Source organism: Lepidochelys kempii, chromosome 12 (assembly GCF_965140265.1).
Source record: "Lepidochelys kempii isolate rLepKem1 chromosome 12, rLepKem1.hap2, whole genome shotgun sequence".
NCBI classification, from domain to species: Eukaryota; Metazoa; Chordata; order Testudines; family Cheloniidae; genus Lepidochelys; species Lepidochelys kempii.
Window position 1 is genome coordinate 8,494,076 of NC_133267.1, and position 24,945 is coordinate 8,519,020.

General features: G+C 43.3%; 1 protein-coding gene across 3 annotated transcripts in view; it reads right to left on the minus strand.

Annotated features, from left to right (window-relative positions):
- Nucleotides 1–24,945, minus strand: part of GNAO1 (G protein subunit alpha o1) — a 299,044-nt gene that overhangs the window by 182,193 nt on the left and 91,906 nt on the right. For all 3 annotated transcript variants that reach the window (XM_073307480.1, XM_073307481.1, XM_073307482.1), the window contains exon 3: nt 24,475–24,616. In XM_073307480.1, coding sequence (XP_073163581.1) covers nt 24,475–24,616 — 142 coding nt within the window. The remainder of the gene's footprint in view (nt 1–24,474; nt 24,617–24,945) is intronic.

Sequence of the window (24,945 nt, forward strand, 5' to 3'; positions counted from 1 at the left end):
ACCAAGGTCTTGATCCAAAGCCCACTTAAGTCAATTGAAATCTTTTCATTGGCTTTGATAGCTTTCAATCAGGCCTTAGATGTATAACTCCCATGAATGATAAATGGAGTGGGATGTTTATTTCTCTGTGAAATCTGCTGGAAACCTACCCCTCTGAGTTAAGATTGCCTGGGGAAGGGGAGCTAGCATCTCTCACTACACATTTGAGTTGCTAGCGATACTGACATAATGTAACGTGAATTATTCAAGTTCACATGTACACATTCCAAACTTAGCGAAGAGTCCAGTCCTGTAGGTAAGAGCTATGGTGCTTCTTTCATACTTACAATGGTACCAAATCATAAATATTTCAAAAAGAAAAGGAAGACTTGTGGCACCTTAGAGACTAACCAATTTATTTGAGCATAAGCTTTTGTGAGCAACAGCTCACTTCACAAGTACTCCTTTTCTTTTTGTGAATACAGACTAACATGGCTGTTACTCTGAAACCTGTCATAAATATTTCAGGGGCTCGTGTGGAGCTGGATGAATGCTGTAAATAATTATCCTTGAATATTTGTTTGAATTTATATAGAAATTTGCTTTGATCACACTCAGGCCCCGTCTGCATTCATTTTCTATGAACGCTTGTGCCAGCAAAACAACCATATAAATGTTTGTGGAAAGCAAATTTCAAAGCCACACGTGTAGTATTCCTGGAAATTGGAATTTACAGTTCAGCACTCAAGTATTTTCACCGTGAGTGCTTACACTTTTCTTCAGGCAGGGAACAGAATCAATATGGTGGGATTTTATTTGATTTCTCTCGTGATTCTCCAGAGCTGAAGGCAAGTCCTAAAATTTAAGTCACGTTTGGAAAATATCAGCACCTTGAGTCATCAAGGTTCCTATTACACATTTGTCAATGAACCTTCCCACAAAGAGACTTAGTCTCACCCACCCAACCAGTTCATGCCGCAACATTCCACCTAAATCAACTTCGGTCTCCAGACCCTCCACCTAATAACTCCCAAATCCACTAAGGGCCTGGCCCAAAACCCACTGAAGTCAACAGGAGCCTTTCCGTTGACTTCAATGAGCCTTAAAGAAAAGTTAGGCGGTACCACACACCAAGAAGGTTAGCAAATCCAGACGCTGGCAGATCAACAGGGGAAATGAATTCCAGAACCAAGGACTCTCAGAGTAGCCCCTTATTGCTGTATCAAAGGAGCTCCAGGTTATATGTCTCTGCTGATAGCAAATTATGGCAAGCTGGTCCCAGAACAGAGGTGGTCCCACAGGTGAGTAGGTCTCAAACCATTTAGGGCTTTATAGGGGAAAACTACTACCTTGATCTCCACCAGGAAACTAATCAGCAGCTCTGAGTAATGTGTTCCCTGCATGATGCCATTCTGCACTAACTTGAGCTTCCAAGTGGCCCCAGTCCGCAGCCTCATAAAAAGCACTTTGTAGCAATCTAGTCCGCATAGGGGTTTCTGATGGTAGCAAGGTCCACATCTGAGGAAAAAGATCGTGCTCTTCTAGCCAGATGTCAATTGCAAAAAAACCCCCCTCCTTTCTGGCCTTTCAGAAGATGGTGAATCTGGGTCACCAATAGTGGCTGTAACTTTCTCAAACTGGGATGCAGATCTCCCCCTCACTAGTTCCCTACACGCTCTTTGGTTTTAGCCTTCATCTATGGTTGGATTTAATAAAGACATTGATTTATATATAGATCTGCTGTGACGGGAACCTAGGCCTTGATGGGAGCAAAGAAACATGTTTTTTTCTTCCCCGTGCTCCTGACTTTACAAATGATGACAAATCATCACCAGCATAGTGAAGACCGGATGCTTGCAGAGAATGGTTTGTGATCAAAACAAATTCACCAAAAAAAAGTCAAATCTGGGGAAACTAGCAAATCACTTCAAGCTATTCAGTAAGCAGTAAAACAGCAAAGCTCATCAGCTAAAATGCGCACTTGTTAAAGCCTGATAATTTGCACAAAGGGCCAAAGTCACTGCTGGCATAAACAGGCATAGCTCTGAAGACAATGGAATGGCACCTGCTTGTGCCAGCTGTCCATTTGTCCCGTTATATTACCATTATCCCATGCTGAGGTTCCTAATGCTATGACTCTCTTAGCCTGCATACACCCCTGCTTCCTCTCAGACAAATTATATATATTGTGTGAATTAAGTAGCAGAACTGCAGAGACTGCACTATTGATCTGATTCACAGAATCTACTGACCTCTCTGCTTTGAGGGAAATAGAAGATTTGATTCTTAGGCTGGACAAACTATTTTCTAAGTGATATTATTTATCTGTGTGTGGAGAGATCCTGACAAGGGCACGAGAAGATCACATAGGTTTTCTCCTCTGTTTCATTGGTTTAATTGGAGTGATGAGGAGAAGGTGGATTTTTATAATAAAATGTATCTTATGCTGGATTGACATCCTCCAGCAGTGAAATCCTTTATTGACAGCATCTAGAGAAGAGCCAAAGCACCAGCTGTGCAAAGTTTCCGTACTATTGACGTGCTTCAGCCCTGAGATGGGAAAGACCATCTTTCATCATTCTTATTGATAGGACAGTAGTGCCTAGAGGCTCCTGCAGAGATGAAGGCCCCATTGTGCTAAGTCCTGGATATACACATGGTAAGAGACCGTCCCCGTCCTGTCTATGTTAAAATAGACAGATGGAAGAGAGAGAGATGAAATGACTTGCCAAGGTCACACAGCGGGTCAGTGGCAGAACGGGAAATAGAACCCAGTTTTTCTGACTCCTAGTCCAGTGTCTTACCCAGTAGACTGTGTTAGGGTAGTTCAGTCTCCATGGCCCATCTGCTGAGATTGGAAATAAGGCCTCAGCTAGTGCCAGTTGTGATAATATATGGTGCACTATGAACGTTTGTCCTTCGCCAGAGGAGATGATTTAATGGGTTGTGTAAGACCTAGGCTGCTTGGAACCACCAATTCAAACCTCGGCAAGTTCAACTCACCTCCTGGCCTTTTGAAGTATTTCAGCTGAGGACCATTTATTTATTTAACTGTTTGTGGATCTGTTAGTGAGGCACGGCAGGGGAGGGTAATATCTTTTATTGTAGCTTACACAGAGCTCTTCTTCAGGGCTGGGAAACTACTCTCAGACAGACAAGGTCTGTGAGGTGACATCTTTTATTGGACCAACTTCTGTTGGTAAAAGAGACAAGCTTTTGAGCTTACACAAGAAACTTTAACAAGTGCGACGCTAAATGCACAGAATGGACACAAAAGGTCTTATGACTCTTTCTACAGTCAGGTGTTTGCCTAATGTTCTTGATACGGTTCCCCTTGCTCCATTCTTGTGCAAGCATGCTGTGCGGAATGGCCCTGGCTTCCTGTCTCCACGCCAAAGGGAGCTGCATTTTAGTGATACTGCATGTACAGCAAAATCTATATTAAGTGACCACCCAGAGGGCCAACAAAAACCTGGCACCAATGGATTTGAACTGCAGGCCAATCAAAATCATATTGTGGATACTCTAATAATTATTCCTTATGATGATATTGAACATGGCCCTTTTTGTCTGTTTCACTGGATAGAGAAGAGAAGCACTGTGAGATCCTTTACAATGAAGGGTGCTACATTAATATACTGGAGGGTTTTTTGGGGGTGGGGATTTTGGAGCTGAGCTGTGAGAAGTCCAGCTCATTTTCACAAAGGTCACCAAACAGATGCCAGATGACAACTTTTCAGTTTGGATCCTAGCGCCAGAGGGGAACTGATGATCATGTGGTCCCTCTCCTGTTAGTAATCCCCTGAGAGAGCCAGTTTCCTTTTCTGTTTTCTTTAAACCAAAATTAAAAGGATAATTTTAAATGATGCCATCTGTTCTGTCCACTTATTGTCCAGATGTGCACTACAAAGCTCCTTTCTGAATCGGGAAGACGTGCGTGTGTGTGTGTATAATACCACCGATCTACAGAAAACTAGCCCATGGCAGATAATTTGCCTGGATTAGTTTTATCTGAAAGACACATAGCTGAAATTATTTCTGAAAGTGTGATTGAATCAATTGGCCCCTCATCTGGCCCAATAAAGTGACGTTTATATGTATCAGCAGAGCTTATTCCTAGAGATTAATTTTAAGAGCTGAACTCTGTGCTCCAAGCATCACTGGGAGAGACATCTTCAACGGAATGGAGGAACTGTTATCAGAACTTGAAGGTGTGGGTTACTCTGATCCTGCAGGAGAACTAGTCCAGTTCTGCATGGCCTTTCACAAGTCCTTCCTGCTGCACATTCAGCACCCCGGTACGTATCTATAGGTTCACAGACAATCAAAAAAGCAGACCAAATGTTTTCCTTTAAGTGAGGATTAAAATGTTGCCATGACAACACAGTTGACACCATGATGTAGAACAGACTTCAGAGATATCATGCTGGCACTTCAAATGCTCAAGAAGATGGCATTTTCCAGAAAGCAACATTGCACATTTCTGTCCCCTCTCTTTGATCTCATTCAACATTGCCCTGTCTTCCCCTATGGAATTTTATGGGTTTTTTCGATCACAATATGGAATTTCAGAGAGGACTAGGCTCTGCTTTAGAATGTTATAGAATGGTTCAAAATTCCTATAGAATGTATCCTAATCTCTATCCAGTACTACAGCTTGGTGGAATCATTACTATATAACGTTAATAGCTTTCTATAGAATCCTATTGGATCCAACCCTATGAAATTTTATAGGATGTTTCCACGTGGGTTCTTCCTCCCATTCTCCAGCATTGATGTTTTTCTCTCTCCATCACAAATAATCACAGGGGATTTCTTCTATCAGACATTTATTTCCCTGAACAAGCACACGTACATTTCCTAAAATAGATCCAAAGTTTGCCCGTTTATTATTACTGCACTATGGAAAAATAGATACTTGCAATCAATATGATGACAGTTATAGGATCAAATTTTGGCCCGAAGCTACATGTCAGTTTCTTTCCTGAATATCCATGTGAAGTGAGACAAACAGACTAACTCAGCCCCACTTGAGCGCCTAATGATTACTTGGTGCTAAGGCAGGCTCCAGCCTGTCTACTTAATTGGCTCTCTCTTTGAGCCAAAATCTGTTCTCAGGTTGTAGCCCATGCTGACAGCTATGACATGCTGATAGAATTTGTTTCCACTGTAGAATTAACATGGGCTTACTAGGAGAGTGACTGTGTAGAAGTGGGACCTCATATTATAGAGAACTTTTCACTATGTGAGGATCATTCTCTATTCTTGATTTACTGACCAAAATCTAAGCATTGTCATCAATGCAGAACCAATATACTGCAGCTGAAGAGACGTGAACTCATGCATCAGCCCTGCGGGGCATCAACTACATGGCCAGCTAAATTCTGATTCTAGAATCTCTACTGGTAGCAATGAGTAATTGATTTGTTGTAAGGAGCAAAGAGAATACACAGGGCTGGGCTGTGACAGGCCCTTATACCTGGCTCTAGAGTCTATAATAAACCCTTATTTTAAAGACCATAACTTTCAAAAAGTCCCATTTTTGGGCAATGATGGGTTGAACTGATTGAATCAGCAAGGTTGTGCTTCAGTCTCACTATTCCTGGTAGAACTTAGCCCTATCCCAGCTCTATCCATTTGGACCGACCTACTTTGACACAGAATAACCTGACTGGTATTTTAGAGGCCTATGGGAACAACTATTGTCATCACCACAAATTCAGGCATCTTGTCTGTCACACTCTGCCCCGCCCTCATCACACTTCCACCCAGTGTTCCTCCCCTGCCGTGCCATTTGTCAGTTTCCCACATAAACACCCGTGCCTTCTTCCAAGCCGGATGGTCCGAGCTTCCTGAGGTCCTCTACATTTAAATCCCCCTCAAAGACTCACTGCTGCCATGCTGCTTATAGCGAAGCTAGTTGGTGCGACTCTTCCTGCTAACCTCAACCTGTCTGCCTGTGTTTATGAGCTCCCCGGGCCAGTGGCCATTCCTTCTTCTCTCTCTGGACACCACCTGACCCACTGTGACTGTTACTGTGAACAAATAAATAACAATCTCAAAAGACACCATTTTAATACCCCCCCCCCCAAACCTCACTATTCCCTGAAGCATGGCGAGCAGGGACCCAAGTTGGAGGTTGTTAGTGGTGAGGTCGGGGGAAGTTTGCAGTCCCACTCCAAGCATGGCATTTGAAAGATGTATTGCAGATTGCAGCACTTGTAAGCCCTTCGGAATTCCAAGGCTCAGATTTCACCTCTCATTTTCTCAAGTCCTTTTTTATAAAGTTGATGACCTAAAGACTAAGGTGCTATGGTTACACCCCTGCCCCTCACCCAAATAGGGAGCTGGAAATATTCAGCCTAATGCATCTGCTCTTGCTGTGGTGAGTCAGCAGGAAACAATCTTACTAGCAGTGCTGGGGTGAGCACGTCCTCATCTGGCACATGGCAGCTAGACTAAGGGGAAGAGGCTTGAAGGAATGACAGCAGCTGCACAGGTCTGTGTTGTGCAGATTAAGAGGATGAGAAAGGTAAAAGCATCAATGAGAGGCACACACCTGCCCAAGGTAGTGGACAGAGGTCAGTCACACTCCCTCTAAGGATTGCCCTAGTGGAAGGAGAAGGCTTGACCTGGAAGAATATGGGATAAGCATCCTTTTAGATGGTTTTCAGGCTTGGTGGGGCAGTGAGAAACTTGATGCATATTTTTGGAAAATCTTCAGCAATGGAATAAGATTTCACTTTAAATTATAGTTAGGGCTATGGCTTAGATTAGGCAACAAGCAGAAAAGTTTAAGAGCAGTTAAAAGCACAGGTTTCCCTTTCTCCTGCCCAAGACAAGAGCCAGATAAAAATGTATGCAGATTCTTATGCACTTCATAAGGAGATGCAGGGCCTGATTCTGAATTCACTCACACTGCCACCAATCAGGACTAGCTCAGGTGTAAATCAGAAGTGAGAGCAGGCTCAGGCCCTGCATGTTGGCTGCATGGCACAATGCAATGCCACCCAAGGGTGCTGTGCAATATGGATGTTAAGATTCTATCACCTTGGTGTGGACAGATTTCTTCAGCCCCAAGTTCAGTGGCAGCACCGGCCATTCCTATGGGACTTAAGGCTGTTCAAGATAGTAACCTATCATTGATACGACGTCTTCCTTTACTCAAACAACATCAGCTACAGCAGGAGTGAAGTGATGCCCTACTGTCTGAGTCTGTATTGTCCCATAACACGCCCCTAGGCAGCACTGTGCATCAGAAGGTGCCATCTTCTGGATGAGCTATGACTCCAAACACCCTAACCACTTGTGGTTAGCATACATCAAACAGTGTTTGATCCAGGAGAAGGGATGTTAGACCCAGGATCCTGGCCAAATGCCGGTGAGCATGACTACATTCTGCCTCCTAAATCCCCCCTACAGTTGGACATGGCATTCTGTGTGCTGTAAAGTAGCTACCATGCTTCACTCCAGAGTGGGCTGCATTTCTGTGATGGTGAAGCGATTACTTGCACGTGTGCTGGGGCAAATCCTGATATCTTTACTCAGTCCTTACTCTGTGTGGCTGAGTACGGACTTTAGGATCTGGCCCGTTGCAATAGGCTTTGGGAATCCCTGGGGAGGAAAGGCCCTATGGGAATATGAAAGTGTATTGTCTGAAGGTCAGTTTGTCTTAAATGATTCTTTACCCCTTCCCCCTTTCCCTCTTTTATTAAGGAAAGTCTCTGGGTGAGGGATGCAATTTTCCTCCGTCATTTTCACCTAACTTGCTGCACTGAGGCTTAGGCTCATGTTTTCTTCCTTGAGGCTCCAACTCCCACCGGGGTCAGGGGGAGCCTTTCCATTAACTTAATGGGAATTGCACCAGGCCGAAATCCCCTGGCACAGGACCTGGTGGCTGATTTTGTGGGGTTTTATCCTTTGGAATCTTACTGCCTGATTTTGAGGGGTGTTGGGTTCCTGCTACTCTCACTCATTTAGGTCCTAATCCTGCAACAGGATTTGCTAGCATGAACCGTGACCCCCATGCAGAATCCTGCTGGAGTAATGGGGCTGCATCCATAAGCTCCCATGCCAGTCTTGGTTCTGTAGATTTTGATCAGATTTGTGCACATCTGTACATCAGTGAAGTGCCTAATGCAACTGATCCACAGACGTTATGGTCCCATCCTGCACGACTCAGTGTAATGCGTTTTTTAACGGGTTCAAGGGGCACGGGTTAAGGCTTTATGTAAAAATAATGGGCCAAATTTTGCTCTCTCTCATGCTGGTGGAAAACTGGAGTAACTCTTGACTACACTGGAATCACTCCAGCTTTACACCAGTGTAACTGAATCTGGTCCATTTATCCTTTTAATTTTAGTCTGAACATACAGTTGACTGAATAGTTTGCATTGCCTTAGCAAAGCCACCATTTGATGGGTTAGTCCAGAGCGTTGCCTTTCATCAATAAATGCCAAAGCCTTATTCCATCCCCTGGTGACATTTATGTTACCCAGTACGTTGCTGTGATTAATTCATGTATTACCATGCACATGCTAGCTAATGGCACAGCTATTTAATCCTAATGTTCTCTTATTTTAAACACATACCCAGAAACAATTCCAATACAGAGTCCCAGATGAAATGTGCTATATCCTGGATTTTGCTGCTGGATGTGCTATGGAATTGTGAGCCCAGCAGAATTTGCTCTGTGAGCATTGACAATGAACTACCTTTTGCTGGTTGAGGTTTGGGTTCTATAAACACAAAACACCCTATTCCATCTGTCTCCCCCACATGAGACACCTACTCACCTGGCTCTCCTCCAGGTTTTGTCCCATGCTCGTCCTGAGATAACTTGAGGACCATGAAGGCTTGTCCTTTCTTGGTGGATCTCCTGATCTTCAGAGGAGTGCTGTGTGGTCACTCCCTATTCCCTCTGCAGGGCCTGGAACTTGCCTACTCAGAGGAGGTGTGGGGTCAGGCCGTGTGAACCCAAGGCTTGCAGAGCTTTCATAGGCCGAGGTGCATCATTCTGATCTTGGGTGCAGTTGGGATTCCGTGCAAAGAGTTCATGGAGTCCTAACCCTACCCATTTTACTCAATCGTGGCAATAAAATAATAAGCTCCAGAGCTATTACTCATAAACAAATCTGGAGCACCGGGTGCGCTACACTTTCCATTTATTATTTCTTTCAGTGCCAACAGTTATAAGTGCCCTTAGCCCCAGCCAGTTGGTTTTAAATATTAATTGATGTGAAATGTGTCCACAGTGGCTGGGCAGAGCCTTCTTTCCTCTCGTGTTGGAGCCAATACCACTTTATGTCCCTCGTCACCATCTAAACAGCCAGGACTGAACCACTGAGGGCCAGTCCTCTGCTGGTGTGAATCAGCACTAACTCCACTCAAGTCACTGTGGGTATGTCAATTTACACTAGCTGAGGATTGGGCCCAGAGACTTTCCCAGCTGCTCTTCTTTTGAATAGAGATTGAAATGGCTATTTCTCTTTAGCTCTATTGTGGTTCCAGTATTCTGCACCCAATAATCTATGGGAACAGCTGCCACTTCAGCTCTAAAAGCTGGGGGGAGGATAGCTCAGTGGTTTGAGCATTAGCCTGTTAAACCCAGGGTTGTGAGTTCAATCCTTGAGAGGGCCGTTTAGGGATAGGGGCAAAAATTGGGGATTGGTCCTGCTTTGAGCAGGGAGTTGGACTAGATGACCTCCTGAGGTCCCTTCCAACCCTGATATTCTATGATCCTAAAAGGACGGTCCCCTACCCTTTATTCAGTGAATAATGACCTGTTCTGCAGCTGGGAGGTATCGCTGTGTATTAACCTGGTTTGCTAAAGTCAACCGAAACTTCACTGAGCCGCCTGTTCCACCAGCTCTCTGGATTTTCATGCTTTCTTTCCTCTGCAAACGTGTCACTGAGCCTTTCTCATATGGTCCTCTTATAGGGAATGGGGCCAGGCACATCAGACCAGGGTGTGAATGAACTGACTTTAGACTCAGCTTAGTTCTTTTGGCACATTAAGGATGGCAATGACCATCAGTGCACACACTCTGGTGGCCGCTTTGAATGCATTCCTCTTAGAATTCATGATGCGGACATACAGAAGTGCTCTGGGGAACAGACATTCTGGAAGAAGATCGACTGATGAATCAATAATGGAGCAACCTTGTATTTTAGAAAGTTGTGCTTTTTTAGGCAGGTCTATGCAAGAGGCAGCTGAGATCCAAAGGAAATTCAGCAGCTTATTTGGGCAGCTTTTGAGTGACACCTGGATAATGCGGGGTAAAGGAATATATCAATATATACTTCAGTGCAGCCTGTGAGAATGAGCTCTGACTACAGCTGTGCAGAGCAACAAAGACCAGGAGAACCTGTGTTCCTCGCCAAAGCAACTGCCATGAAGATCTCCTGAGCTGAGCTGGAATAACCCCATGGCCTAAAGCCACTCACTGCTGAGGGCTTTCAGCCCTGTGGACCTCACTTCTCATTGGCCATTGAAAACCTTACCTCCTTGCACTTTACAGAACTGTCCCGAGGAGGCGGGTTCCTATACCTACCGACCCGACTTCTGTTTTTATAGGAGCATTTTTACACTGCACAAATGGAGCTTTAAATGCTCGTTTCCCTGGCAAGGCATGGATCTCATCCCTGTTTTGTTCCTTTTCCTCTGAGAGAGATTTCCCTCAGTATCAGCACTTTGTAGGGGACCGGGGGAGGGACAGCATGGGGGAGGACAGAAGAAGAAAAAGCATTAACCTAATGTGTATCAAACAGCTTCCCACTTCAGAGATTCTTGCTGTATGGGGCATTTGGGGCATCCATTGTACACACAGAACATGTTTCCCTTCTCCAGCATTCATCCTCAGTTCTCTCTCAATTGCTCTCATTCCATCACTCCCTTTTTTTGTTAGTTAAAACCGAATGCCTTGGGCCATCTCAGCTAGTGACAAAAAATCTGTCCCTGAACGAGCCAACCATCTCTCATAGCAACAAGACAGACTGTGAACATAACAAGCACCCTTTTTCTTTTTCCCTGAGAAACTCACTGCATTTTTTGATTATCCTTTGCTGCTCAAAAATGCGAATGACGGTTATGGAAACATACCTCATCGTATCAGGTATTCCAGGAAGAGGGGGCAGGGAGGTGAAAAAGGGAGGGATGGCTTAGCCATGGTGTCATAAATATAAAGGGAAGGGTAACCACCTTTCTGCATACAGTGCTATAAAATCCCTCCTGGCCAGAGGCAAAATCCTTTCACCTGTAAAGAGTTAAGAAGCTAAAGTAACCTCGCTGGCACCTCACCCAAAATGACCAATAAGGGGACAAGATACTTTCAAATCTGGAGGGGGGAGGGCAAAGGGTTCTGTCTGTCTGTGTGATGCTTTTGCCAGGAATAGATCAGAAATGTAAGCCTTCCAACTCCCATTAAGTTAGTAAGTAATCTAGCTAGAAAATGCGTTAAATTTTCTTTTGTTTAATGGCTGGTAAAATAAGCTGTGCTGGATGGAATGTATATTCCTGTTTTTGTGTCTTTTTGTAACTTAAGGTTTTGTCTAGAGGGATTCTCTATGTTTTGAATTTGATTACTCTGTAAGGTATTTACCATCCTGATTTTACAGAGGTGATTCTTTTACCTTTTCTTTAATTAAAATTCTTTTAAGAACCTGATTGATTTTTCGTTGTTCTTAAGATCCAAGGGTTTGGGTCTGTGTTCACCTGTACCAATTGGTGAGGATTTTTATCAAGCCTTCCCCAGGAAAGGGGGTGTAGGGCTTGGGGGGATATTTTGGGGGAAGACGTCTCCAAGTGGGGTCTTTCCCTGTTCTTTGTTTAACACGTTTGGTGGTGGCAGCATACGGTTCAAGGACAAAGCAAAGTTGCTAGCTTGGGGAAGTTTTTAACCTAAGCTGGTAAGAATAAGCGTAGGGGGTCTTTCATGCAGGTCCCCACATCTGTACCCTAGAGTTCAGAGTGGGGAACGAACCTCGACACATGGACATAAAGACTTATCAGCCTATTTAATTTAGTATGGGGCACCTGTCCCTAAAATTGCTGAGTGCCAGATGGATATCCTGTGACAGCAGCCCTAGCTAATGTGTCGTCATGACACTTACCATGGTGGAAATTCCTTTTAGCTACAACAGAATATAATTGTTGATGTTCTTATGATAAATCTACCATATAGAAGTGTGGCGGGTCCTGTCTGCATTCTCCACTACGTGCAGCAAAACTGGAGGTCTCGCTGAGTTCCAGGTCTCATTCTATTGAATAAATACTGGCAAGAGAAGGTGCCATGGCTGTCTGTGGTTAACTTAAAGGTCACATGACTTGCCGGCTAGCTTCACTGTCTATCAGCTCTAGAGTCTGTCCCAAGTTACTGAAAGCCTTTTTAATACAGTAAGCCCTCAATAATAAAATAAAAAGCAACCGGATACACATAGCATGACCACTCATCCGCCAGAAAGTAAATAAAATCCGCAAATGTCCTGAGCCAGCAAGCAACAAGTTCCATGTAAAACTTGAGATGGATTATTTCAAGGATTGTCTCTTTTATGGTTTCTATAAAGGCCTGCTATGGAACACGAAGCAGCATCTTTCCAAAACATTACCTGTCATGTAGGAGGTTATAACAGTGCTGTCTGGGCCTTGGTATAGTTGAGTTTTAAATAAAATCATTGGATTTACGTGATCTCACCCCTTAAAGCTTAAATTTTCCACCCAGTAAAACTCTCCTGCATGCTCATAGCACCAAACTAAACAGGGTGTGTAAGGTGCTGTTAGACTCCCATTAAAGCCCTGTACATGTGTTTATCTGATGTGTAAATAATGGTAATGAACATGCGGAGGAGACAGAAAAGGCGCAAGGAAGGTCAACGTTAAAACTGGGAGTGACTTGCTTTATTTAACACATTATTTCACCATTGTCAGTTGCTTTTCTTGCAACATTCCTGTCTTGTGGCTCCTAAGTGTATTAGTTAAACAAAGGCAGATTTCTTTCTAGTTATAGCGTCAAATTTAAAGACCATTTCATGAAGGTGTGTCCGAGTTGCACCTAAGCAGACAGGTGTGACTTTAAGTATGGAGGCCTAAGTGAGCGTTTTGTAGAAACTTAACTTGGTGTAACACACGTGCTGAGCAGAGGGAGAGAAATACAGACACAGGCTCCTTCTCTGGCACACCAAGGCACTTCCACAAGTACATGAACTCATCGATACTATCCCATATATATACAGCTGTCTTTGCCGCCAATTCAGTGTTTTAAAATGAACATTCAGGCCTCTTGCTATTTTGCCATTATAGCTGATCAGCTCTATGCAAAACAAGATGGAATTGTGGGTTTTATGATAAAAGCATGAAATTTGCCAGAGTCTTAGGGCCTGATCTAATCGAGATGTTCAGATATGGGGTGTTCGCCAACTCATGTTGGCTGTGGCTGCTATTTTAACAACATCGCCTTAATCGGCAAATAATGTCGTTTTACAGTTGGACGTACAAGGCGTGTGTTTTTGGTTTTGCTTCACTGTGACCTTAAGTTTGGCATAAGGACACATTTTGTACTAATTTGGATTGTCAGTGTAATCTTGGCAGAATTTAATCTCAGTTCTGTCTTTTTTTCAGATGCTACATTGGTGGTGTGAAAGCTGCGTGGTGATTGGGCAATATTAACTGTTTACAGCAGCAAAAGATATGATATTCCTATTAGCTGTTACTAGAGCTTCTAACATATCAGAAAGATACATGTTTATTCGAGAGCCAGATCCATCAATGAAGACATCCTATTCCTCCACTGACTGGGGCAAGTGTGTGTTTTGTCAGGGAGACACAGGTGCAGTTGATTAATCCAGCAGAATCAAAAAGAGCGCATTTTGGATCTGGCTATCAAACAATGCCAGAGACTTTCATAAGCTGAATGCATTTCCCATACCGATAGATATGTGTAGATTAGATGACTGCGATAGTATTAAAAAGACTCTGACCAAGACCCATGGATGTTGGCACAAATCCTGCTGTATCAAGTTTTAACAGGACCACACTTAAAAGAGCTGAGAGGGCAAAAAACCCTAAGAAAGTTGTGGATGAAGCCAGATAAACTGCAGAGGACAGATGCATGTTTAATTGAGCAACACAAAGGCACCCCAGAAAAAGAAGCCTGCTTTATTTGTGACATGAATCTACCGTCAAAAGGCCCCCATGAAGCTTCTACCTTCAGCATCGATCGTCGAGCCCACAAGCGTGCACTTCAGCTGCAAGACCAAACCTTGCTTGCAAAACTAAGCGCAGGGGACTCTGTGGTCCAAGAGGCAAAGTCTCATGCAAGATGTTTGGTGTCTCTTTCTAACAAAGTCAGGGACAAGAAAACTGGGCTTGCCTTTGCTGAACTGATATACTGCAGAGACAAGACTAAATGAAGATGTCTTTGAACTAGCAGATCTCCCTGGGCTCTATACAACTACACTAAAATATCTGGAAGTGACACTGGCTGGGCGCATTCACAGCACTGAATTAAAATCCCGTATACTTTGACACATTCCAGATCCCCAAGCACACAAAGAAGGACCTGATGCGATCTTTGGCTTTAATCAGGATATTGGACATGTCCTCCAAAAAGCACATGAGGAAGACTGTGACAAAGAAGCACTTCACCTGTCCCAAAGAGCAAAAATTATTTGAAGGTACATGTTTCAAATGAAAACACAGTGTACTGGATCATTGGACCCAGGATGCTGGAATCACTATTGGCACTGATGTCCATGATATTGGATGGTCCGAACATTAAAATACAGTCAGAACAAGTGTCCATTAATACAGCTACCCTTGCTGTTGTATTGCAACAGTTGTGTCAAAGTAACATCCAATGCCATGAAGGCACAAAAAGTTTGTACCACAACAATGCTTGAGACTTACCTTTGCCAATCTGTGCTGGTTTGATGCTTCATGCACAGACATGAAAAAGTGAACTAGTAGATAACTTCTTGAAACTTGGATTGTCCATCTCCTATGACAGCGTTGGCCATCTCTACCAGCATGGCAAACAGGGCATGCCAACACTTTGAAGATGAGAATATAGTCAGTCCTCTAAAGTTTTGTGGTGATCTGTTCGCTACTGTGACCATAGACAACAGAGACCACAAGCCCTGCCCTACCATAGCAACAGACTCCTTCCACGGAACTGGGCTATCACTTTTTCACCATCCAGTATTCAAGTGGAGGGAGTTGTCCATGGAATTCCCACCCGGGGCTGAGAGACTGCAGCATCAGTGAAGAAGACTGTCATCACTTCTTGGGTCTTACACAATTTTCCCTCCATTGATCTTGAAGAAAATCATCCTTGCTGCAAATGTTGAAATCAAGACTGACAGCCAACTGATTACCTAAGCCCTGCAAGAAGAATGCAGGGGGCTTGAACAAGGCAAGCAGCAAATCTGAATACCTTTAATGGAGATCAAGACATTCCCTGGGCAGCTTACCACGACAGCAAACAGACAGTGCCAGATTTTGCCCCAGCCATTACTGTGCTTCATCCCCTCTTTCCAGATGATTCCAAGACTCTGTCAATGATTTGTCGTGCCACAGATGTGATAAGGAATGCTGTATGCCACCTAAACCCACTGTGGGTCCTCCCCTTTTCACCATAACCAGACAGATACAGCGGACCTGACCTGCTGGTTATGGAGAGGAAAAATTTGTCCTTATGCTGGGTGGTCTTCATTTGGAGATGTCAAGTGAACAGCTGATTGGAGATTGGCTAGAAGACCATGGATGGATGGAAGCCCTTGTTCAGGCCAAAGTAGCCTCTTTAGGAATGGCTTATTCCTTCATGAAAGCATCTCATGTCACACGAACCAGGTGTGCCCAACTGCCAGTATTCTGTACATCTTGCTCCAAAATGCATACAGACAGTTTACCCAAGGTCTCAGGGAAGATGAGGCACTAACAGGTATTGTCACGGTGTGACAAGAAAAAACTAGAAAACCCATCGTTCCACTTCTGGCATATCACACTTCATCCGGAGCTCCTTGTATTGACCCAGATGTGCTGTCAATCCACCAGGCATGCTTTGCTCTCTACACTGAATGCCGTAGAAAGCTGTCACCCTGGTTCTTTGCGTTAGATCATACTAATTATTGTTCAGTTGGTTCCTGTTCATTGGGTGCCTGCTCACCTCCACGATATGGTAAAGCCTTCACACAATGCTTCCAGACACAGCTAGAGAGTTCCTAAAGGAGAACTTTACAGTTTGCAAGACATAGCACGCTTTCTCTGCAATTGAGCTTTACCAAGCTCCTGAGCAAAACACTGCCAGAATCAAAGCGGATGGTGGAGCTGCTGGAGTAACACAAAGGCCAGAGGACTCTCAGCACCAGATGACAGCGGGACCAGAAGTGGCCAGGCTGACAGGAGAATTTGAAGCCGCAGCAGAGAAAGGAACCACCAGAAAAGGGTCTAACACAAAGCACCATGAGCAGGTGAAAGGTGTCCAGACTTCTTTTGCATGGCATAACCAGGCAATTGTTGAGGTCATAGAAGACATGAGCAACCCCTTCTCAGAAGAGAGTGTAGACTTAGTTAAACTGAACACCAAAGACATTTGTAGGCCCTGTTGTGATTGTCTCTGCTAGGGACACTGAAAAGACTGGGCAGAAGCAGTATGACATGTTTGTAACAGAGATTGCAAGACAAAACCAAGCCATTAACAGAGCTTATCAAGTGAAATAAAGTCCCCTTGTTCAGCAGGCCTCCTGTGAAGGAGACCTCCAAGACCAAACTGCAGCTCTCCTCCTTGAAAAATGGTGGGGAATGAGATGTTTCAATAAACTGAAGACTGAAAAGTCCTTCTTGTTTCTTCATTCGTTTTAGGCTGCATGTTTATGTAAGCTGCCTTTTCCATCTTTTTGAGACACAGAAATGTCCTGTTATGCATAGATCAATCTGAATTATTGTTGTTAGAGAAATATAACTTTCTATTCATGAATAGATGCTTGTAAACTTATTATTTTTTCTGTATAATCAATATTTTAGTAACTATTCTCTGGTGACACTTCAGAGCATGTTAATTTTTACTATTTTTGTATAACCTCAACCCGTCACACTTCATTGCTTTTGTTTTTGGGACTCCTAAGACAATAGGAATCTAAATGTACAAACACAAAACCTCACTGGGATGGTTTAATATCATAAACAATCAATCAGTAGAAAAAATGCATTCAGAACTTAAAATGGCTGCTACAGCCAACATGGCATGAGTTGACCATGGCCCCGTACCTGAAAATTTTGATTAGGTCATGTCCTAAGACTCTGCCAGATTTCATGTTTTTATCATAAAACCCACAATTCTTTCACAAATCTGCTAGTATGGTTGTGCCAAGGAGAGCTCAGAGCTGACTGGTACCAGACTGCCCTAGAAAATCATTCCCCGACTGAGGTAGAGTGGGATATTATATATTATTACAGCTCCTACAATTCTGAGGATGGAGAGGTTTAACAAAATATATCCCACTAGTAATTGGCAGGTGCTAATGTTTTTGCTGGGAAACTACCAGCTGGAATATTTCCATGCTGAGGTTCCTAACTCATTCATTCTTTCACGAGGGGCTGGAACTTGGGCAGGGAAGATGCAAGACCAGGAGCAATTATTTATTCCTTTCAGAATCACATGAGATGCGCTTTTTTTTTTTTTTTGCGCGTGTACTTGCTTAACTCAAATGACTGCAACATAAAAAGTGAAAAGCTGCCAAGTGATCATATGTGTTATGGTCCTGTCACTTATGATATAGGCCAGGGATCGGCAACCTTTGGCATGCGGCCTGTCAGGGTAAGCCCCTGGTGGGCCGGGCTGGTTTGTTTACCTGCCGCGTGGCAGTTCCCACTGGCCATGGTTTGCTGCTCCAGGCCAACAAGGGCTGCAGGAAGCAGCGCGGGCCGAGTGATGTGCTGGCCGCCTGTCCCACAGCCCCCATTGGCCTGGAGCAGCGAACTGCGGCCAGTGGGAGCCGCGATTGGCCAAACCTGCGGACACGGCAGGTAAACAAACTGGCCTGGCCAGCCAGGGGCTTTCCCTGGTGGGCTGTGGGCCAAAGGTTGCCAATCCCTGATATAGGCTATGTCTATGGGCAGGTCTACATACGGGGCTAAGTCGACCTAAGTTATGCAACTCCAGCTACGTGAATAACATAGCTTGAGTTGATGTACCTTAGGTCAGCTTATTGCGGTATCTACACTGCCTTATGCTTCTCGTTTCAGTGGAGTACTGAAGTCGATGGGAGAGCAATCAGCGGTCGATTTAGCGGGTCTTCACTAGACCCGCTAAATCGACCCCCGGGGAATCGATCACCATGCAACGATCCCGCAGTAAGTGGAGACAAGCCTTATGTTACAGAACCTATGCTGGTATATCTCTGCCGCCATAGCCTCCTAGTGTAGACGCAGCATATACGAACAGAAGGAGTTCTTCTCCCAGCATAGCTCTGCCAGCTCTCCCAAATAATGTTAGCTAAGCCAACTTCTTCTGTTTGCATAGTTGTCTCTACACTGAGGGGTTTGCTGGCATAGCAGTGTCAGTTCGGGAGCGTGATTGGTTTTTTTTTTTTGGTCATACTCTTGGCCATCATAGCTATGCTGCCATAACTTAATAGGGGTGTGTATATGTGTGTGTAATGACCTTTCAAAGGGAATTTCAATATACAGATCGCTTCGTTTCATGGGCATTAAAAACACTTGCCTAAACAACAGCCTCTTAGGGAGTCAGATAAGCAAAAGGCTTAAATTGGGCAATACCACGCATTTAAAGAATGCTTAAATATGTATCAATAGCTTAGACTGTAGCACCTCCAGATATCTGGTCAATAACCTGCATTGTAAAAAAGTCATTTAGTTCACAGTGCACACTTATAGGCTCAGACTATGTAAATACGCATTTTATACATCTGTGGGCAGGTCTACATACGGGGCTAAGTCGACCTAAGTTATGCAACTCCAGCTACGTGAATAACATAGCTTGTAACATATACATCATCCTGTAAGAACTCTGATGAAGATTTACAGTCCGTTGTGCTAATACAAACTTACTCAATGAGGCTATTTTAGCCTGCACTCCTTTTCTGTGAAAATACCACTAAAGAAGAGGAATTCAAAACGCAGAAAGAATTCCCTCAACCTTGTGAGAGTGCAAGTAGGGCTATGCATGGCCGTGAGTTTGGGTCCCTAAAATTTATAAACTCATCCAGATTCTCTCAGCGTGGTTACAAATGTAGAATTCCTACTGAGTTGGTGCATACTACAAACGTATTCTGAGGGCAGCATTGACCTATACTGCAAGGTATTTTTCATAACCAATAGCTCAGATTTTTAACCTTAGACTTCACCCAGTTGTCTCTCTCCCAAAGCAATAGCTGAAAACCAATCATCTGCCCATAATTATGGTCGATCCAAACACTTGCATTGATTTGTTTTTTCTTTCAATTACTAACTTTAGACTTCAGATTCCCCTACATAACTACACTGATCAGTGTGATTATAAGGATGAGTTAAAGAAAAGGAGCGTTTTTCAGAGATACTGGCACTTTTAAGGACTGTCTAACCTGTAGGCGTACGTTTTATGGCCTGAATCTTACTTAGCTTTCCTCCCATGAATCCAGTTAGAAAGGTAATGATGAGAAATACACATATGTTCCTTCTGGGCCAACTACAGGTATTTGAGCAGATATTTTAACCTCAGTTATACTCATGCACTCTCTCTGAAATCAATTGTCACACACCTGTGACCAAGGGCAGAACCTGGCCATCAATATCCCCAATCTATATAGTAAGATTCTAGGATTGTCACTCTGAAGCCTAGAAAGTCTGAGTCAGAGTGAAGTGATGGAAACAGCTGCAGGCATGTGGAGAGCTCTTTTTGTTTAGAGTATCACCAGGTTCAATCATCGCTGGGTTTCGCGGGCTGGTCCGATCTGGTCCAATTTTTAAGTTCTCACCATTTTGACTTTACAAATTACACCTGTGCAACAGCTTGGGCTTCCAGCTAAAGTAAAGGTTGTATCTATGCCCTGCCAACAGTCCTAGACCATTGTAACTCAACCAATTACTATCCTTACTTTACAGTTAATTTGCCAACTGATCCACCATCTGTGCAGTCTTGCTCATACAACCCAGGAGATTGTTACATGCACAGTTGCCACCATTCGCCAGGTTCAATCATCACTGGAATTCAGTCCTTTATGTCCAATTTTTAAGTTCTCCACCATTTTTGGCTTTCTTTACACATGACTCTGACAGCATGCACTTCCAGCTATTACTAGTAGTAGTAATAATGAACGACTGACAAGGAGAATCTGGAGAATCTATAGAAGAAAATTCTTCCTGCCAATGGACTCTTCTGTTGGGCCTCTAGTAACTTTAAAAATAAATTAGATGCATATAAATAAGAACAGCATCTGCAGCTAAGATAATTAAAATAACCTCACAAGAGCCATTCATCTTCATGCTTCAGGGCAAACATATGATCACCAGCTGGGGTCAGGATGAAATTTCCCTAGCAAGGTACTGTACATAATTACAGTACCTTAGGCTGTTGGTACCTTTTCTTCTGAAGCATCTGGCATTAGCCTTTGTCAGAGACAGGCTGATAATAAATGGATCTCTGGGCTGGTATAGCACTTACTATGTTCATCTTATGACTTTGACTGACAAAAGATGAGGGATTCAATTATGATTCTTCTTGGAGGCTTAATATTTAGCCTAATGGAAGTGGCAGGAGTGAATATGAACAAGTGATCTTGTATCTCTGAAACCACCAATGAGTCCTACATCAACAACAAAACCCAAGGTCATTCATCTCAGTCACACTTTATAAATGAAATAAGTTCTTTCACACTGAAAATTTGTATATGTCAAGTTTCCATCTCTAAAGAACCCCAGGTGAAATTCACCCTGGTGCAGAGGGCCGCCACAAGACATATCCACTGCTTCTTGTGACCTAACTGCAGGGCATAGGTCTTGCATGTAGTACTGAATATCACCCTAAAAGTACCACATTCCAACCGGCCCTGTTATGGAATGATTTAAAATGGAAAAGCATTGCTTTAAAGGGATGAATTCTGTAGCTATAATACTGATCAAATTGCCTGTTTAATGGCACCAAACCCTCTGTCTGGAGCACCTGTGAACTAATAAATGCAGGGAAACAGAAACTGTATAATATTTCTTTGTTTCTTCCAAGATCAAAATAAATACTATTATACACTTTAAAGCCAATCATTTTTGCAAGGAGTGACTAAGAGAAAGGAACAAATGGTGAGCAAAGGGCCAGGAGAACCGATTTCTACAATAGCTAGATCAGGGAGAATGAAGAAATACTATGACAATCAGCTAAGAGATAATGTAAGGATCTGTTATGAAATAGCCCATGTTTCTCCTTGATCTTGTGCTTTTTATTAATAAACAGATAAGCCGCAGTCTGAACACAAGGGCCTTATTTTGATCTCACTTACACCTCTGTAAATCAGGAGTAACTCGAGAGAAGTCAATCCAGCCACCCCGAGTGAACCAGATCAGTGAGAACTGACTCAAGCCTAATTATTTGATCTTAGACAGCCTATCAATATCCTCTAGGCTAAAAGCCTTTGGCAGATGCCCAGCCAACAGTGGGTAGCCTTTCTCTCTGCAACAGACTTCAAAATAAACTTGAGACCTCTCTCCTGGAGCTAGTATGGAGCAATTCCCAGAATTCTCACTAAGACCACAACATCCAGAAAGGAATTAGAAATACCTGAAGGCCTACAGGACATTAGTCGCTTCTTCACATGAAACTACTTCACCCTTTTTCTGCTCTTCACCAAGAGTGGACTCCTGAGAACCCATCCTTGGGATTCTTCCACTTGATTAGAACCCCCCCAGTTTTTTTGTATTAACTGCATTATTCTCATTCTGTACACTTTCAACTCCGGGATGTAGGTGGGTTCTTTTTATGACTATTATGAAAATAATTGAAGGGGGAAAGAAGTCTGATACACGCAAAAGATTTAAGTGTATCTCTGAAAGGGACATTGTCAAGATAAAAATCATGGGCCAAAAGTTTCACCACTTAGTTTAAAATCCCATAGCGAGGGCAGGAAGTGGAACAAGCATTGATTTGTAATACCTATTTCTAATATGGGCGAATTTTCACCTTCTTCTGGGAGCATGGGGCAGAGGTCACTTGCCAGTATGAACTAGAGTAAATGGTGGATTCTCTGTAACTTCAAGTCTTTAAATCGTGATTGGAGGACTTCAGTAACTCAGCCAGAGGTTATGGGTCTATTACGAGAGTGGCTGAGTGAGGTTCTGTGGCCGGTGATGAGCAGGAGATGAGATTGGATGATCACGATGGTCCCTTCTGGCCTTAAAAGTCTATGAGTCTAATTGGCTTAAAAACAAGATTTTCTCAAGGTGGATCCAAGAGTTGGTATTATGCCAGATCACGTTTTGTAGTAACCCATTGCTTTTCACCATTGTGGAGCCACGTTCTAAAATCACATGCCTGGTTGCACATTTTCAAAATCCTGTGATGGGACATACATACTCTGCGTGTCAGAGGCATTGTTTTAAAAAATGTCTGTTCATTGACTTGTGTATAATGAAGACATGTACGAACAAAATTACGGGGGTGTCACTGGTACATTACAGGGTGTCCTCATGTTCAAAGAATATTTTATTATTTATGGGCCTGATCTAAGTCCCAGAGACATCAATGGAAGCCTTTCCAGTTACCTTAAGCTGGGGCAGGCGTTGTTCAAACCCTATTTCTATAGGAACTGATCTTTAGAAGTCAAAGGGGGGTTTTGGCTGAGTAAGGGCTGCCAAGATTTGGCTGTTAGGTTTGTGAAAAGTGGGGCATGCACCGAAAACAAAGAATCCCAAACCCAAAGCTTCACCCCTGCATTTGCATTTCTGTACACCCACCATTCAGATTTTGTGTTCAAACTGTGATTTGGGGGGGCTGAGTCCCTGCAGTTTAGAGGCTGTCTTTAAAAATTTGGCCCAGAAGAGCAAGGGGAGCGGAGTTAGCAACAATCCAAGCAAACCTCAGCTTCTTGTCACCACGACACTGTTTCTGTGAGGCAGGGAGAACATGAGGGGTAGTCCTCAAGTCCCCTTGGTGTAACAGGAATTCTCCAAGGGAACAGTTGGAACCTTCTCTGCAGGAACAGGAACTGACATAACCTTTAATGCTATCCACAGGTTTCAGGCAGCAATTTTTCATTAGTCATAGTCCTGATTACTGAGATCCTCCATTAGTTGGTAAAGCCAGAGCCTAAGTGGAATGGGTTTAACCTCAGAGAATTAGGATTTCATGCATAAAAAAATTAAATTTTACATTTAAAGCCATCTGTCACAGACTATTTATCAGACATGGAGAATGATTTTTTCCCCCTGTGCATAGATTTTAGCAAAGACAAGCTATGTGCATTGGTTGGAGATGAGTCACTGACTAATCAACAGTTCAAAGCCATCATGTTGGTTCTCAAACTGCTCACAAGATCTCCAATAGTAGTCTCTATTCTGTAAATCATGGTAGAAAATATCACCAGGATTTAGTTTCCCTATGGAAAAACCAGCAACACCGAGACCTCCTTGCTGTGCGCAAAGTGACATCGGGTCCAAATGACCCCAGAGCAGTAGAGGGCACACAGGTAAACAGACATGCCAATGCAAGTAAGAAGCTAAGCAGTGTGCATAGCAGCAGGAAGACTGCCAGAAGTGGAGTAGTTAATCTGAAACACTACAGCCGCTGCATGCCTCCACACAAACCTTATTCTGGGGAAAAAACCCTCATTCCAGAAGTCATTTCACTTCCAAAGTGGATTGTTAAAGAAGAATAAGAAATCAGATAATTAAAAAAAAGAGAATTTTTATTTGCAGACACAAGGCCAATTACCCTGAAAAAACTAAAATTATTCTGAAAAAAAACTTTCCCACGTAGACAAGGCCCAAGGAAGACACCTGAACATCAGCAGAACGTTCTCTGTGAAATATTTCATTTTTTTTGCCTCAAGCAAATTTCCAATGGGTAGAAAATATCTACTGTACTGTTATCATGAGTTTATTTGCTCACATCTGTATTTTGGACCTTTGTAGGAGAATAGGAACCTATTTGTGGCCTGTAAAAGAGACCATGCACTGCCGTGTCCAGAGACAGCTGGGTTTTGTAATATGGAAGGAACCTATGGCCCCATTTTCATACTGTTTAGAGAGGCAGTTGTGCCCATAATTACCACAATTGCATGTGCATATCAGTAACTGCATGTGCAAATCTATTAAGTTAGCCACTTGCACATGCAATTTGCACAAACTGATCAAATTAGTCACGCAATTGCATAACTGAAATGTCTGAAAATCTTCCCCTAGATGTGTTTGGGTTGTGCAAATATGCCTCTTCTCATGCTATGTAATCTCTAGTTTTTCCTCCAAAGCAGCTCTTTGCAAATCATTCAATCCATCATTTCAATTGGATATTGACCTACCCTTCGCTCCTTATCACCGTATTCAATGCCCAAGGTATCCATGGCACGGACGATAGCTGCCAGTGACTGAATAGTGTTGCTATAGACCACAGGCTTGTACTGCTTCACGTCTTCTCCGGAGAAACCATCTTCATGAATGATCCTACATAAAAAGAAATGATAAAGACCTGAGACGAATGTCATTTGCATCGAAGCGTTAGAACAAAGTTGTTTAAAAATTGATTTAATAACTCGATTGGCCTAATTTACTTGGCATTTCTTTACTAGACCAGTGTTTCCCATTAGTGGCGCTTCAGGCTTTCGAGAGTGACATTCTAGTTTTCTCCTTGCTAGCTTCACGATGAGACCTCACACAGGGTTCCAGTTTACTGCTGTTGGCTGCCTCTCATTTAATTGAACACACTTGAACCTGGAGTGGTGCTTGAACGGCTTCATCTTCCAATTGTATGACAGCAGCAGCCACTGGTAGCC